Source organism: Neurospora crassa, linkage group I (genome assembly GCF_000182925.2).
Source record: "Neurospora crassa OR74A linkage group I, whole genome shotgun sequence".
NCBI classification, from domain to species: domain Eukaryota; kingdom Fungi; phylum Ascomycota; class Sordariomycetes; order Sordariales; family Sordariaceae; genus Neurospora; species Neurospora crassa.
Window position 1 is genome coordinate 1,120,037 of NC_026501.1, and position 14,707 is coordinate 1,134,743.

Below are 14,707 nucleotides of genomic sequence, written 5' to 3' on the forward strand. Positions count from 1 at the left end.
TGGCTAGCACATCTCGGCCATTTGCTCCGTTGGCCTTTCTTTTTCCCATCATACTATCCTCATCTTCGTCTTCTTGTAGACAAGGCGACCACGCCAGCTGGCGGCAAGACGCAGGAAAAGACGGGAGGATACCAGCAGGAACAGGATAAGACAGACACCAGCGTTGCGGCCCGTTAGGATCCCTTTGCAGAGAAGCCCGTGTGTCTTGGATGTGTGGGCGTGTCTTGAAACACCACGCTGGAGGGTGACAGAGGGTGGCAGTCAAGGGTGCTCCGGTGCCTCTGCCACACATGCTCTCTATGTACCAGTCTGACGGATGGTGTGTTGGCAGCAGCCCTGTCGATATTCAGCTTTCGCTTTCTCCGCGGTCTTTGACCAATGGCGTGTTGCAAAAGCGGCCGCGAAGACTAGCGAAGGCTGGATGGACCGTCACGTTGGATCTTGGCTTTCCCGCAATTCGGCAAGAGGTCACCTCCATTGCAACCAAAAGCCATCATGTGAGATCTGGATGGTGCTGAGAAGGCAGCTTTTCGGAACATTATACTAAGTATGTAAAGCATGTCATGGGATTGTTGAGGTTGTGTCTGTATAGACTCCCAAATTGAACAAAGGTATAACAAGGCTGTGAGCAGTCTAAGCCTTCAACGGAGGCTCGAGGACGAAATTGGGATTATCAAACAGGTTTATATGTCGTATGCCAACTGCGAACAGAGAATGTCTTTATGTGGCATCGAGTGATAGGTGCCGTTTGGTGATGGTGTACTTTGAGAAGTCTTGGGGCTCTGTTGCGTGTCACTCATTTATCGGTGCTGACTTGGCAATTCAGTGTGGTTTGTTGACTCCATTCAGCGCGGGAACCACCAGAACGTCTGCTGTAATGTGTTTGCGGTTCCCGTCTGCTGAATGCTGCTGACGACGCTGCCAAGACCATTCGGTCGAATGCCAAGACATCATCCGCGACGACCGGATCGGATATCAAATGCTGCCCGAGGAGAAAGCCGAAGGTTCCGGATTGCGAAAATCCTTTTGGTTTGCGCCGAGTATAATATCTGTCGAATGCCATCTTTCTGCACTTTCCTTTTCTTTCGAGACTGCCGAAACGACTCTGATCAAACCGCGCAGCCATGTCGACACGAAATGCGGGTAGCAATGGGAACTGAATCGGTGGAGAAAACGCCAACATGGAAAAGCGAGAGCATGTCGATCAGTCGCCACCAAAGTCCATCGACAACGAGCGTCCAATCCACGGAGATACAATTGGCGCATCAAACACGTCCATGTGTACAGTCAGTCGACAACGACAAGAGTATCCGGCCCGAACGAAGGATTGAAACCCCGAGTATCCGACACGAGAAACAGCATGCATCCCAAACCGACGATATAAGATTCAAAGTCACCGAAAAAGCTGTCCGATATGCCGCCCATTTCCTACGATCCAAAACGCCCAGATATGCATGCACCTTCATTCGCCCCACTCCATGATTCCATCCGAGGTTCCACCTGGACGACATGCCCTCATTCAGTTTTTAAGCTCTTTCCAAATACCCCCGACCTCAACCGCTCTCCGACTTGACCAGGATCGAATTATCCCGAAACGACTTGGGTTTCGTCTCTGTCTCCTCGGCCAACTGAATGGCGCCCTTCCGTTTCGATGAGAACATGTTTTTTACACTTTTATAACGAGGAGTCAGCGGGACTTCTGTCGACGATGCAGATGGGACGGGAAAAGATGGAGGGTTGACGTAACCCGGGAGATGTGGCGAGACAACTAACCTTCGACAAACAGGACCCCAAGTTTCGACCACGACGACAACGAGTAGGAAGGCCGACACCAGGAATATGACCAGCACATCATCATGATCGCGGGGTTTTTCGACATAGAAGGGGCACGGTGATGTGCCATTGGACGGTTGAGACGATGATGATAACGAAGAGGACGACGACGACGACGAGGGCGAAGGTGGCGACGACATTGACGAAGGTATTCCGATGCTCAACTCCCCCATTTCCGTAACCGAAACATTATCCGCCTTCTCGTTGCCAGACGATGCCGATACTGGTTTCTGCTTGGGGTCGGACGCTTGTTTTGAGGGTGGCTGCGATGATGAAGGTATCCCGACTCCCAGCTCCCCCAATTCCGTGATGACCAACACCGGGATATCCTTCCTCGCGTTATCGACAATCAGTGCCCGTCCTGAGCCATGCTTCTTCTTCCAAGTATCCCATAACGAGTTGAATGAACGTTCAGCCTTTTGGAGGATCGGACCGGGAGCAAGGTGAGAGGTAGCAAGAACAAAGGCTTTATCAGACTTTGGATCTCGACCGGAAGCTGCGCTGCTCGGCACATTCCTGTTCAGTGAAAGCAAGACATTGTCGCCGGCCATCCACGGTACCGGCACGCATAGCGCCATATGTGCCATAGCGACGGTGGTGAGAAAGGTTGTCGACTTCATCTTGTGACTTGATGCACGGGCGGCTGTAAATGGCCAAGTTAAGCGGACCGAGATCTTGTGGGCGGGTCCGATCAACCGGGCGCCCTTGGAATTGATGTTGGGAAGATGGAATTGTAGTCAAGGCGCTGGACTTTATGATCTTCGCGATACCTGCCGACGACAATCGCGAGATCCAAGATCGAGGTGTAATTGATGATATGACTATCACAGCGTTCGGCGTGTCCGGGGGTATCGAAAGCTCGCCTTCGTGGTTGTATTATGCCGCAGTGCCCTTATACATGCGCGAGGTTGCACCACCGGCTAAAGCAACATACAGCCACGGTTCGTTGGCTTTTCGATATGTGACGCAGGCTGCAAGGTGGCAAGCTGTAAAGGCAAGCAGGGCACAAGCAGAAAGGGTGAGGTAGAGGAATGAGGACGAATTACAAGAAGAGAAAGCAGACGGTGGTCCGTTGTCAAAACAACACAGCAGCTGGTGGTGTTTATGTTGGGCCGGTATATTGAGAGGATGGCTGGCTGTGCAGAGCTTAGTCTCGTGAAAGATTCGCCAATGGGGGAAAGGTGCCATCTCGTATGTATATGCCGTCGGCGTCCCTCATCTCATCCAATTTGAGGGCCCAGTCCAATGCTGTGCTGCGCAGAGACGCAGTTTTCCCTAGCATCCCATTTACATGCAACGCCTCGGCGTGACTGTTTACCGTTTTACAGGGGTGTCCAAACCTTGTTCCAACCGCTTCCCGTACCATTGCATCGAAACACCACGGCAGTCCCGCTCCGGATCTCGGAGTTTCATCCAATCACCTGGCGCCATTGATACTTTGATGATCGGTGTTTCCCAATCCGGGAGGCTCTTTTGGGCAAGGCGTTTGCGTAAAGGACCATAAGAGAAGGACAGTGACAGACAAGAGGTAGCATCGCAGACGTGATGGTTGACCAAAATCGGGAGGTTTTGCGTCGGGTTCCGAAACCTTGCTCGGCTCAGAGGAGAGGCTATGCAACATGGTCCGAAAGAGATGGGGATCTGGACGCCAGTGGACCGCATATGGCAGACAGGGGTGATGGAGCAATGGTTGGGTTTCCTCGAGTTGGCTGTTGGTTCCCCTTCCTCTCTCCCTTGTTGTTACGCGACCGAGAACGCCTTCGCTTGTTCCCATAAACCGTCACTCTCCTCAGCCTCAGCTTCCACGCCTGCGGGGAAATCCTTTGCGTGAGCAGGTCACACCTTTCTCTGCTGTTCGTATTCCCCCAGATGGCATTTTGCATAGGGTGGAGTCTCGTCGGTGGCCATCCCCCCCTCTCGCCCTCGTATAGATTCAACTAGACCATCGCTTGACCATTAGCTCCCCGTATGTTTCAAGAGTGTCATCAGGAGTGCTGCTGAAGGAGGTACTTGCATTGCGGCAAGTGTAAGCGAGTGTGAATGAAGGTGTTGCGGATCCGTCAAGAAATCAGGGACCAGGTGCAGGGCATATGGTTGGTGATCAGATAAGCTTTTTTTTGTTTCTGTTTGCCAAGTCCCGAAACACCAAGGGGTTGATGTTAAACACATTCAACGGCGAAACGAAGAGCCAAGCATTTCAGTTTCCTCAGACAAGAAACTATTCCGTCATTCTTGTTGTGTTCTTCGGTTTCAGTTGCCGCTTGGCGATTTGGCCCTGCCGCCGCCGATTTGAATGGCCACACTCCCTACCCACTGAGGGATGGCTCGTGCACTCGCTGGAAGAAGCTACCTCGGCTACCTACCTACCTAGGTACCTCTACCAATTAACTGCCAGGCAAGTGGAAGACACCTTGGGACAACACTGTCTCCCAGGCAAGCGAGGGCTCTGAACAGGAACCTACCAACCAAGCATCTCCGCCGAACACCGAGGTCAGCCTCAACAACCATCCCGTCCCGTCTCGTTCCTCAAGTGATCATGCGCATTCCACTTTGATGAACCAATTCCCAGCCTCCCCCCCCTGGCCCTTCCATTCTAGATTGTCAATTTCCATCCGACGCCACCAACACCCAGCGCTAGCCACACCAAGAAAGCTTATTTTGCTTCCTCGTGTCGGTGCCATCCATCACCCTGTCATCCATCCGGCATACATCCGGCAGCATCGCGTCACGCATCCATGAGTCCAGCACAGGGGCACCAGCAGCTGTAGCACCACCCTGACCTCACATCCGCCTTCGTCCGTCGGTCGCAAACTGCCAACTGCAATTTCGACGCGCCATCACATCTCGACAAAACCTTGTGACGAGCCCACCTTTGCATGGAGGGAGAGCCTCTCTGATCCATGGCCCCTCCCTCGGGCCTCCACCAAACCGCCCTATCCTCCGACTTCGAGACCCCGTTCCCGCCCCTCGTCCGATCGTCTACCGCGCCCGTCGCTTTCAAGTCGCATCGCGCCGATCCCTCCCATCTGGCCCCCGAAGATGCCTACTCCCCCGTGTCCCCGCCGCGCCGAACCAGTCTCTACAATGTAGACGGCAGTGGCAGCGGCAGCGGCACCAACGCGCCCAATGGCTCCGCGAACGAGCTACGTCCGAGGCTTATCAGGCGCAAAGAGGGCAGCAGGAGCAGGAGCAGGAGGAGGCAGAGACGCTTCCAGAAGCTGCTTTGGGTGAAGCAGTCATATCCCGACAACTACACCGACCAGGCCACCTTTCTCGAGAAGCTCCAGCGCAACCCGCGCGTCAAGCCGTACGACTTTTGGCCTCTCGTTGCCGACTCGACCGTCATTGTCCAACAAGTATGCTCCGTCATCATCTTCGTTGTCTGCTTCGTCGGCATCTTCCAAGAGCGTGTCAGCCCCGTGTCTGTGGTAGGCTTCGGCAGCTTTGCGACCTTCATCGGCTGGCTACTATGGGATTGGTGGGTTGGGGAGGAGAGTCTGGGAGCGCAACGCGCAATGGATGGGACTACTACACATTCACATAGAGGGCGAGACCCTCGTCCCGTACGGCATCAGGACTCTTGTGGTGGTCCAACTCGGAACGCGAGCATCGTAAGTCTTCCGGGAGCCGGAGCGGGAGCGGGGACGGGGACGGGAGCAGCGACGTCGACACCAGCGTCTGCCCTGCCTTCAGCTGCGCCGTCCCCGCGTCTTGATCAACATCTACACATCCCCCGCTTCAGCGTCGGTCCAGCCGACTCGCGCTCCGCAAGCATCGAGCCATCTACTGCCGCGGCCTCCCCTGCCGGCTCGCGGGCCCAATCGGTCGCCGACTTCCACGAAGCCCACTACGGCCACCACCGACAACGGTCCTCGATTTCCTCCCCCATCCGCGGCGGCGGTGTTCTTCCTGGAAATAGCCGCCTCCAGCTCCGTCTATCCACCATCAAATCCGCCGTCCTCATCTACTTCACCCTCTTGGGCCTCTCTCCCATCCTGAAGTCGTTGACACGCTCAACCTCCTCCGACTCCATCTGGGCCATGTCCTTCTGGCTGCTTGCCATCAACATCTTCTTTTTCGACTACTCCATCAACAACAACCCCTTCACACAAGCAACCATCACCAACCCTCATTCCAACCAAACCGGCGGTATCGTAACCGGAGGCTCGACCCCAGCGCCAGCCGGAGCCGCATTGAGAGCCGGAGTCGGAGCCGGAACCGGAGCCGCAACGCCCCTTATCCCAACTTTGACCTCGACCTCCCCTCCCACAAGCGGCACTTCCACGCCTGCCACCAACGCCGGCACCGGCACCGGTGGCACCAGCTCGAGGCAGCCCGTCCCCGGTACTTCTTCTTCTTCCACCCCCACCGCCGTCCCCACCACCGCAACAGGCGGCACAACCACCCCCATTCCAGCGCAGCACAAGTTCCCCATCGCCTCTCTCTCCACCAACGCCGCCCTGATGGCCTCGACCGTGCTCGCCTCTCGCCTACCGTCCACCGGCCAAGTCTTCTCCCTAACCTTGTTCTCCATCGAAGTCTTTGGTCTCTTCCCCGTCTTCCGTCGGTACGCTCGCCACCGTTCGTTTCGGTACCATGTCATCTTGACTGTCCTTCTCTTGCTGGGAGCAGGAGCCGGAGTGGGCATTATTATCGGGGCGCCTTGTCCCCCTCCCGGATCTACTACTTCTTCTTCCGTTACGATGGCCGCCGCCGCCGCCGCTGGTGCAGCAGGAAGAGAGTTGTTGGTGATATCACCAACAGAAGAAGTAATAGACGGAGGAATCATGGCTTTGGGATGGACAAGAGGGGTGTGTGAGTGCTGGCAAACGTGGCTCAAACATTCGCTCCTCGGCATGATTGTTTCTTGCCTGATTGCCGCGGTGGCCATGGGCGGGTGCAGCTGGTGGCTGATTGGGTTGCAAAAGTACAAAAACGAGATTTACGGGCCGTGGGACCCGGCGAGGCCGATTATTATTAGTAGACGGTATTACGATGATGAATGAAACGGACACTTTCTTGTTGTTGTTGTATAAAGGGATGGGTTTGGTAGATTCAGAATAGATAATGTTTCTCTTGTTTTTGGGTATATAAAGCTAGATTGGATCCGCGATATCATGCGTTTGTTGTATGGTCTAATGGAGGTTGTATGATGAAAGTGAAGTGGAAGACATGTGTGGTGGTGGTGGTTTGCATCCTTCCTGACAATGAACATCATAAAGACAAATCATATCACCCACACTTTCACATGCCACTCATGAACAACGGCAGACATCGACCGCCATGTTTTCATCCCAATTGATGCGAGTTCGGATGACATGTACCGTTGTCGGGTCACCTCGAGTCAACAGACCTCTTCAGACTCTCAATGACTTGCATAATACGTCACCTACAGTACTACAAAAGGTCTGATCTTGAACTTGACCCAGTCACCCATAATATCTACACGCAATCATCAATCCTCAATGCGGACGCAAACAGTTGCCAGAAAAAAAAAAGTCATCATCCATTTTTGTTTCATTCTAAATTAAACCATTACCACCACGGCACGCTTACTCAGCAAGCTTCTGCTTGATGATCTCCTTGAGGGTGACGGCATCAGCAGCGAACTTGGAGATACCCTCGCGGAGCTTCTCGACCGCCATCTGGTCCTCGTTGAAGTCGAAGCGGAAAGTAGGCTCGCTGTTGATGTAGGTCTTCTTCTCGATCGAGAGGCTGGCGGCGTCGGCAGCGTTGAGCTTCTGGGGGACGGGAGCATCGGAGTTGAGGAGCTCCTCGAGGAGGTTGGGCTATTTTCATGTTCTGTTAGCACATATTTCTGCAAAGTATTGCAGCATGAGATGAAGATGAAGACATACGGAGATGGTCAGGTAGTCGCAGCCAGCGAGCTCAGTGATCTCGCCAATGTTACGGAAAGAGGCACCCATGACAATGGTCTTGTAGCCGAACTTCTTGTAGTAGTTGAAGATGGTCTTGACGGAAGCCACACCGGGGTCCTCCTCCTTGGAGTAGTTCTTGCCGGTGTGAGCCTTGAACCAGTCAAGGATACGGCCGACGAAGGGGGAGATGAGGAAGGCACCGGCCTCAGCGGCGGCGATGGCCTGGGTAAGGGAGAACATGAGGGTGAGGTTGCAGTTGATGCCGTGGTCGCGCTGGAGGATCTCGGCAGCCTTGATACCCTCCCAGGTGGAGGCGATCTTGATCAGGATGCGGTCCTTGGAGATACCCTCGGCCTCGTAGAGCTGTTGGTGGCAAGGTCAGTCAGTCATTGCAAGTCTAAATCAGGGAGCCCAGTAGGCAACATATTCAGAAACACGCACCTTGATGATGTGGAGAGCCTTGTCGACGGAAGCCTTGGTGTCGAAGGAGAGAGCGGCATCGACCTCAGTGGAGACCTTGCCGGGGACGATCTCGAGAATCTTCTTGCCGAACTGAACAAGGAGGTAGTCGAGAGCGGCATCGACCTTCTCCTCGGGGGAGCCGGGGCCCTTCTTGGCATCGGCGATGGCGGCGTCGAGGAGAGCGCCGTACTCGGGCTTCTTGGAAGCGGCGAGAATCAGGGAGGGGTTGGTGGTGGCATCCTGGGGCTTGTACTTGGCCATGGTAGCGAAGTCGCCTGTTGGAAGCAAGAAATCGTTAGCATCATTGGAAACATGGTGATGATGTTCTGCTCCTGCATCGGAGGGGAGATGGCGGAAGAAGCTTACCTGAGTCACAGACGACAACCTATACATTGCGCAAAGATGCAGCGGTTAGCAGCTCGTTCACCAAATTTTGTCGCAGAATACCGCAAAACAAATGCAAACAGAATGAAGCATCTCGCATCATCGCCAAATCCCATCAAATTGCGATGGTTCGTCTGGGAAGCTTCGCAAAAAGCCCCCGAATCATCGGATGAGGGGTTTGGCGGGGTACAGGGGGAAACATGAATGACGGAACGTACAGTGCCAGTGGCCTTGAGCTGCTCGAGAGAGTTAGACATTTTGGGTGGTGTGTATGAGTGAATAGTATTAGGCGTGCTTTGTTGTTGGTGTTTTGAGGGGTATCTAGCAATCAAAGAGAAAAAGTCGGTAGATGTTTTGTTGTAGAGAAGAGGAAAAGGTGGAAAGAACTTGGGAATCCGGCGAAGTTATTGAAGGGCGAGTTCGCTTTAATCAAGTGGTGTTGGGGATGACGGGGAAAATGGCAACGTCTTGGCACGCTTCGCTAAGGTAGGACGTGAGTGGAATGCGGTGGATGGTGCTTGCAACGGAGCGAGGGGTCTTTGGTTCTTGTCCTGGTTTATTAATATGACACCTAGGGAATCCGCTTCACGGCCAAATAGCGGGGATCTCATCACCATCGTCATAACTTTCCATCCTGGTACGCATCCTGTTTGCATATCGCCGCCGCCTCAAGTTGAGCATGGACAGTTCCTGTCAATCCAGTTCCTTGTTCGTCCCGTCTCGATGTATTCAAATACCAGCCCTGATCCTCCCTCGACTCTTTTCGTCGAGATGTTGGCCTTCTTTCTGCGCTTCTTCTGCAAGGTCCGGAAACTCTCTCGGACATCAAAGCAGCTAGTCTCATCAAGGTAGTCCCTTGATCTATCACTTCCACGCCTTCTGGGAGAAGACTCATGTGATTCTTTGCTTTGACATTTCTCACTTCTTGTTCCCCTCTTCCCGTCACAAACCGCACTTCTCCGACCATTTGCCATTTCTGGCCAGCCCGGCCAGCACGGCCAGTTTCACAGAAGCCATGTGGCGAGTCCAAGTCATTGTTCAATCCGAGCACCCAAGGAGAGGCACCAGGCACCTCGATGGCCGCCTTCCGCCTCGGCCGCCAATGCCGAACTTTCCTCCCGGGTTCTGGTTATGGTCTTAGTTCTACGGTCCAAAGAACGAAACCGTTATCACATTTTCCTCCTGATTACAACACCTTTCATCCGGAGCATCCAACACATCGTCAATCCCGCTTCCTCATCCCAATTCGGATCCCATTCCTTCTCTTACACCACCACTGACCACGCATCAGTCAGCATTGCAGCTAAACAACAGCCACCCGTCCTTCAGGCACACCGTCGTGGGTTGCGTCCCTGCGTGGGGGTTAGTCGTTTGGGACTTTTGGGGGTGCTTTCGGGGGTTGGGGTTTTGTTAGTGCGGCGTAGCGTGAATGTTAGTGATGCCATAACGTCACGCCCAGTCTTCGCTAGTCTCGGCAGTGACCCCATTCGGATCGGCCGGGGGTGTGTGTTTACGGGGCTCCACTGCTTTTATGTCACCAGTGCAGTGACAGTCATCGATGTCGTTTTTGGAATATACTGACGCTTGCCTTCGCTGTAGATGATAGTCCTAGTATTTGAGTTGAATTCCAGTTTGGCAGAAAGTGACACCTATTAACCACCTCTTACAACAACCATATGGATCACACGCATCTCTTGATCCTTACCATTGGGCACTTTTGACATTCTGCCATGTTTCCAGCCCCCAGGAGACTTGCGGTTCCACAGCTCGGTGCAAATGCATGGAGACGAGAGAGCTGACCAATTTACCCGGCCACGTTTCTGACAATCCAACTGCCTTTTTATCCGGCCGGCGATTTTTACGGCGAGACTCTCACGGATCAACACCGCCATAGTCCCTACCTATTGTTAGCTCCGGCGATCGGCAGTTTCTTCTAAACCACAATTATGTATATCACTCGTCATTCAAGTTCACAAATAGACATGTTGATAGGACAAAAGACAGCGGTTGAGCATTTCGAAACCGAATCAATTATCCCTTGTTCTTTTCCCCCTTTTGATTATCATGAACACCTAAGGATATCATCTTTTGCACGCCTCCCACGCCCCCGCCTTGCCCTGCTCCTTATAGCTTGAGAAAAGCAACAAATCTCTCCGGCATAAGCATCGACAGAGCCTAGTCCTCAGTGATATCGCCATACTCCCACATACCAAGACGCGTGTCCTTGGCCTGTTCTTGAGCCTTCCTGTACGACTTCAACGTCTTCTCGAACACGGGGCTCCTTTCCCACGCCTTGAGCTTCATAGGAACCATGGCGTATCCGGTCGAGAGAATCTCGCGGTTGAGAGATGAATCAGGATCCTTGGCATCCTTGGGGTCATAGATGGTAATGTAGCTGAGACCCTCCTTGTTGTCAATGTAGTCAAAGCTGCCGACGAGCTGTCTGCCTTCAGTCAGCTCGTAGATAATGTTGATGGCCTCATCAAGATAGTGAGTGGCGGAGGGAAGCTGGACGAAGGACAGGGAAGCATCAATGGCCTGGGCCTTGAGCTTCTGAACGCCAAACTGCGCGTCAAGGGGACGGAGCTTCGACCAGGGCTGCTTCTCGGAGTTACCGTAATCGATGTAGACAACCTCGGCAACCTTGGCGGAGCGGTCGTTCGACCTGACGCGAGCTCTGTACCACTCGCCATCGGCGCTGAACTGAGCAGCGACAAGCTCACCAGTCTTGGGCGCGTCAGGGAGAGACTTCTTGTTGGCAGGGTTGCTGTGGTACTTCTTGAACTCGTTCATGAGGGTAGTCAAGGCAGCAGTGCCCTGGCCGACCTCCTGGATCTTAAGCTTGCCATTGGCATCGACGTTGGTGATGACAATGTCACGGTAGTCGTTGCGCTTCTCCCGGATGGTGAGCTCAACCTCGGGGGCAGCCTGAGCAGCCTCTTCCTCCTCAGCGGCGTCCTGAGAAGGATCCCAGTCCTTCCACAGACCCTTACGAGCCTCCTTGGCACGCTTCTCAGCGGCGTTGAGCTCGGCAGCATTACCAGACTTCTCGGCAGAGTATTGATGAACGGAAGCGAGACCCTCCTCAACAAGGAGCTTGGCAAAGCTCTCGCGGCCGATGTAAAGGTCACCAATGAAGCCGCCAACCTTGTCAATGTCGTGAACATCAATCTCGCAATCTCTCTGGTTGCAGCGTCGGTTGGCCAACTCAAGAGCCTCGTTTCCGAAGGGCTCACCCTCCTCCTTAGGGGTGCGGCCAGCACGGGGAGCACGGATACCGGCGAGAACCAGGGTAATCTTGACACCCTCGCGAGGGATCAAGACAGTGAAGCGAGAACCGGACTTGCAGTAGTCCACAATACCGGGAACCTTCTTTTGCCTCGAGAGGGTAGAAAGCTGAAGCTTGGCTTTTTGTGCACTCTCGGACATGTCAGTGTACTGCTTGATCTTGGGGCTTTTGCCAGACCAGATACCCTTCTTCTCTTCCTTGGCCGTCTCCTGGGCAGCGAGAAGCTCGTCATAGTTGGAGGCGCGATCAGTGTCATCCTTGCGGTGCCTGATAACGGTAGCGTAGCCCTCCTGGACAAGCATCAGACCAATGTTCTTGCCGTCACGAGTGACAGTGGCAACATCACGGGCCTCAAAATCATCGGTGGCAGCCTTGGAACCGTCAATCGAGACACGAATGTGCTTGCCAATGATCTTTTTGCGCAGGAACTCCTTGGCTTCCTCTCTCCAAGGAGCCTCGGAAGGCTCACCAGCTCTGGGACCACGAATGCTGCTCAAGCTGAGCCTCTTTTCGTCGCCGGCCTTGTTCCGGACAAGGATGGTATCGGCACCGACAATCTTGGTGACAGTCACGTCGAGGTCCTTACCACCAGCAGTAGCCTTTGCAACGTGACCCTTGTGCAAGCGCAGTTGAGCGGACTGGGCCTTCTTCTCGGCAGCGCGGAGAGCAGCCATATCAGGTCCAAGGAAGACAGAGTGGAAGTCGTTGCAGCGGGCAAGGCCGTCCTGCAAGAGGAACTCGGCAATGTTGCCGTTGGGGTGAAGGATGGTAGCAACGAGCTGGCCCTGAGGGCTGGCACCGACGATCTTGACCTTCAACTTGCGCTGAAGGAGGCGGGTCTCGACAAATCTCTTGGCCTCCTCGCCATATTCCTCGGCAGGCTGCGTCTGGCCCGTGGAGGGGTTGGTCCTGGCGGTCGATGGCGTCCTGATACCGGCAATGAGAGTCATGACCTGGTAGTGCTTCTTGTCGCTAAGGAGAAGACGGGTAAGGAGACGGTCTCCGCTAATGACCTTCTCAATGACAGCGTCCACGGTCTTGCCCTTCCACTGGTTGAGGAAATCGGGGCCACCAAGGTCGTTCTGGACCGCAATGAAGCCATCCTTGCCAGCGTGAAGGCCCTTTTGTTCGTCCTTTGCCTGGGTCTCGAGTTCCCTAAGCTTGTCGATTTTGTCGAGAGTCTCCTCGGAGTCGTCTTTCCTGCCGGCATCCTCCCTAACCTTGAGCCAGCCAGCCTTGACGGCAGCCTCTGGGAGCTCGGTTCCATCCTGGAGTTGCGCAACGCCATATTCCCTACCGGAGTTGGGGATGGTGTCTTTGGTTCCGAGTCAGCAATTGTTGGTATAGGTATAGGAGCAACTGAGGCAAGAAGAGGGGACAGCGAAAAGCTTACAGAGTACAGTGCACTTGATGGGCTTGCCGAGGGTCAGTTCCCTGAGGAACTCGCGAGACTGGAAAGCGTATGGCTCGTCGCCATCTTTGCTCAGACGGGGAGCAGTGACATAAGCGAGAGAGAATTGGCGCTCGAGTGCTGGGTTCTTGGGGTTGGCGAGGATCAAAGTGTCGCCGCTCAGCACCGATTTTACTTGAGCGAAGAAACTAGACATGGCTACAGATGATATTTAAGGCGGGGCTCGTAAGGTAAAATGGTCGAGGGTGGTTGGAAGTATTAGGATGTTGTACTAGAAGAGGGAGGTGTTAGGAAAGTATCATAACTAATCACCTGGCAACCGAGGTGCCAACTGATATTGCATTGGTCTCCGAGTCGTCTTCGAGACTCGTGTTCTCAGGCCGATGTGCTTCCATGTCACGGTAGCCTTGGCTGGGTACTTGGATCATGCCGCGGTCCGGCCAGAAGGTACACCTCAGAGAACGAGAGGGGAAGAACCAGTGGGGGAGGTTGTCTTGCATACCTAATAAATATAGAAAGAAAAAAGGAAACCAACAAGAGCTCAACAAGGGGAAGGAGAGCTCTGGAATCGTGATATACTACAGTAAAGCGTAGAGTTGTGATATGTAGCAGGGAGAGAATCTGCAGACGGCAAAAGAGGACGGAGAAAGTTCAAGTCGAAAGTTGAGACTCTGACCGGTTGGTGGATGGGACGGAAGCTCTCGAGATGCGGCCACTGGCCAGTGGAACGACCTGACGGAAGGACAGCTGTCGGTGTGTCACGACTTCCCTTTGCTGGCCCAATCTGGACAGCTTTCGCCATTTCATCTGTCCTCGCCCCATCTGAAATGTGGGGTAAAGCCCCTCAACAGCTGTTCTGGAAGCGCCTCCCCGCCAGGGGACTGGTTTCAGGGGCTGTCGCTCGGTACTACAACACTACTTCAGCTCAGCGCTTCGATAGCAGAGGGCTAAAGTATATATAAGTACCCTCGACAGCCCCAGACATCTTGGCGTCTCTCATTGCACCACAACCACCTCGGCTCTTGTTATCTGCAACCTGACATGTCATCACTGAAGCCTTTCAAGGCGAGCTTCGTCTCCCACGCGAGGTTCGCTTTCGCATGTAGGAAATGATCCTCGGATTTTCAAAGGCCGCGTCAAGCACAGCAATCAGGACCATGACTAAGATTTGGCCTCTCTCCTTCAACCATTTCTTATCTCATGCGTCAAAGACCAAAGCCTTCAGCTTCAAAATGACCTCGCGAAAATTCAGATTTGACGATTTCCCAGCTTCGCCAACGCCAGGGAACTCTATATGGTCTGTACCCGTGGCCAAGACGTGCACAATCGGGCTGGCGTCGAAACTAAGTTGGAGATGAGACTTCCTAGTGTATACCCAGGTGAGACGTGTTGGTCGTTACTATTGGGCATGACTTGATCGTAGATAAGTATAAGATGGATATTCACGAC

At 53.9% G+C, this 14,707-nt stretch overlaps 4 protein-coding genes across 4 annotated transcripts; 1 reads left to right on the forward strand and 3 right to left on the reverse strand.

Annotated features, from left to right (window-relative positions):
* Positions 1-503: 503 nt before the first annotated feature.
* On the reverse strand, positions 504-3,464 carry NCU02138 (hypothetical protein). The gene is made up of 2 exons (XM_959203.2): positions 1,774-3,464; positions 504-1,671 (listed from the first exon to the last, which is right to left on the reverse strand). The coding sequence occupies exons 1-2, from the start codon at positions 2,451-2,453 to the stop codon at positions 1,554-1,556; spliced, it is 798 nt and encodes a 265-aa protein (XP_964296.1). The 5' UTR covers positions 2,454-3,464; the 3' UTR covers positions 504-1,553.
* Positions 3,465-4,245: 781 nt separating this feature from the next.
* Positions 4,246-7,093, forward strand: NCU02137 (phosphatidylinositol:UDP-GlcNAc transferase PIG-C). The gene has a single exon (XM_959202.2). The coding sequence runs from the start codon at positions 4,734-4,736 to the stop codon at positions 6,837-6,839; it is 2,106 nt and encodes a 701-aa protein (XP_964295.2). The 5' UTR covers positions 4,246-4,733; the 3' UTR covers positions 6,840-7,093.
* Positions 6,260-9,077, reverse strand: NCU02136 (transaldolase). Its single transcript, XM_959201.3, has 5 exons — positions 8,777-9,077; positions 8,541-8,559; positions 8,154-8,449; positions 7,692-8,075; positions 6,260-7,622 (listed from the first exon to the last, which is right to left on the reverse strand). The coding sequence occupies exons 1-5, from the start codon at positions 8,813-8,815 to the stop codon at positions 7,386-7,388; spliced, it is 975 nt and encodes a 324-aa protein (XP_964294.1). The 5' UTR covers positions 8,816-9,077; the 3' UTR covers positions 6,260-7,385.
* Positions 9,078-10,450: 1,373 nt separating this feature from the next.
* NCU02134 (transcription factor) lies at positions 10,451-14,006 on the reverse strand. The gene is made up of 3 exons (XM_959199.3): positions 13,761-14,006; positions 13,241-13,529; positions 10,451-13,162 (listed from the first exon to the last, which is right to left on the reverse strand). Exons 2-3 carry the CDS (start codon positions 13,452-13,454, stop codon positions 10,734-10,736), a joined length of 2,643 nt encoding a protein of 880 aa, XP_964292.1. The 5' UTR covers positions 13,455-13,529; positions 13,761-14,006; the 3' UTR covers positions 10,451-10,733.
* Between the last annotated feature and the right edge of the window lie 701 nt (positions 14,007-14,707).

Bases quoted from the DNA above. Each gene is read 5' to 3' on its own strand.
- NCU02138 (XM_959203.2), bottom strand. From the start codon at position 2,453: ATGAAGTCGACAACCTTTCTCACCACCGTCGCTATGGCACATATGGCG. The intron at 1,672-1,773 runs GTTAGTTGTCTC...TCGTTATAAAAG, and splicing joins TGGGGTCCTGTTTGTCGAAG to TGTAAAAAACATGTTCTCAT.
- NCU02137 (XM_959202.2), top strand. From the start codon at position 4,734: ATGGCCCCTCCCTCGGGCCTCCACCAAACCGCCCTATCCTCCGACTTC.
- NCU02136 (XM_959201.3), bottom strand. From the start codon at position 8,815: ATGTCTAACTCTCTCGAGCAGCTCAAGGCCACTGGCACT. The intron at 8,076-8,153 runs GTGCGTGTTTCT...TGCCACCAACAG, and splicing joins AGGCTCTCCACATCATCAAG to CTCTACGAGGCCGAGGGTAT. The intron at 7,623-7,691 runs GTATGTCTTCAT...ACATGAAAATAG, and splicing joins GCGACTACCTGACCATCTCC to CCCAACCTCCTCGAGGAGCT.
- NCU02134 (XM_959199.3), bottom strand. From the start codon at position 13,454: ATGTCTAGTTTCTTCGCTCAAGTAAAATCGGTGCTGAGCGGCGACACT. The intron at 13,163-13,240 runs GTAAGCTTTTCG...TCGGAACCAAAG, and splicing joins CATCAAGTGCACTGTACTCT to ACACCATCCCCAACTCCGGT.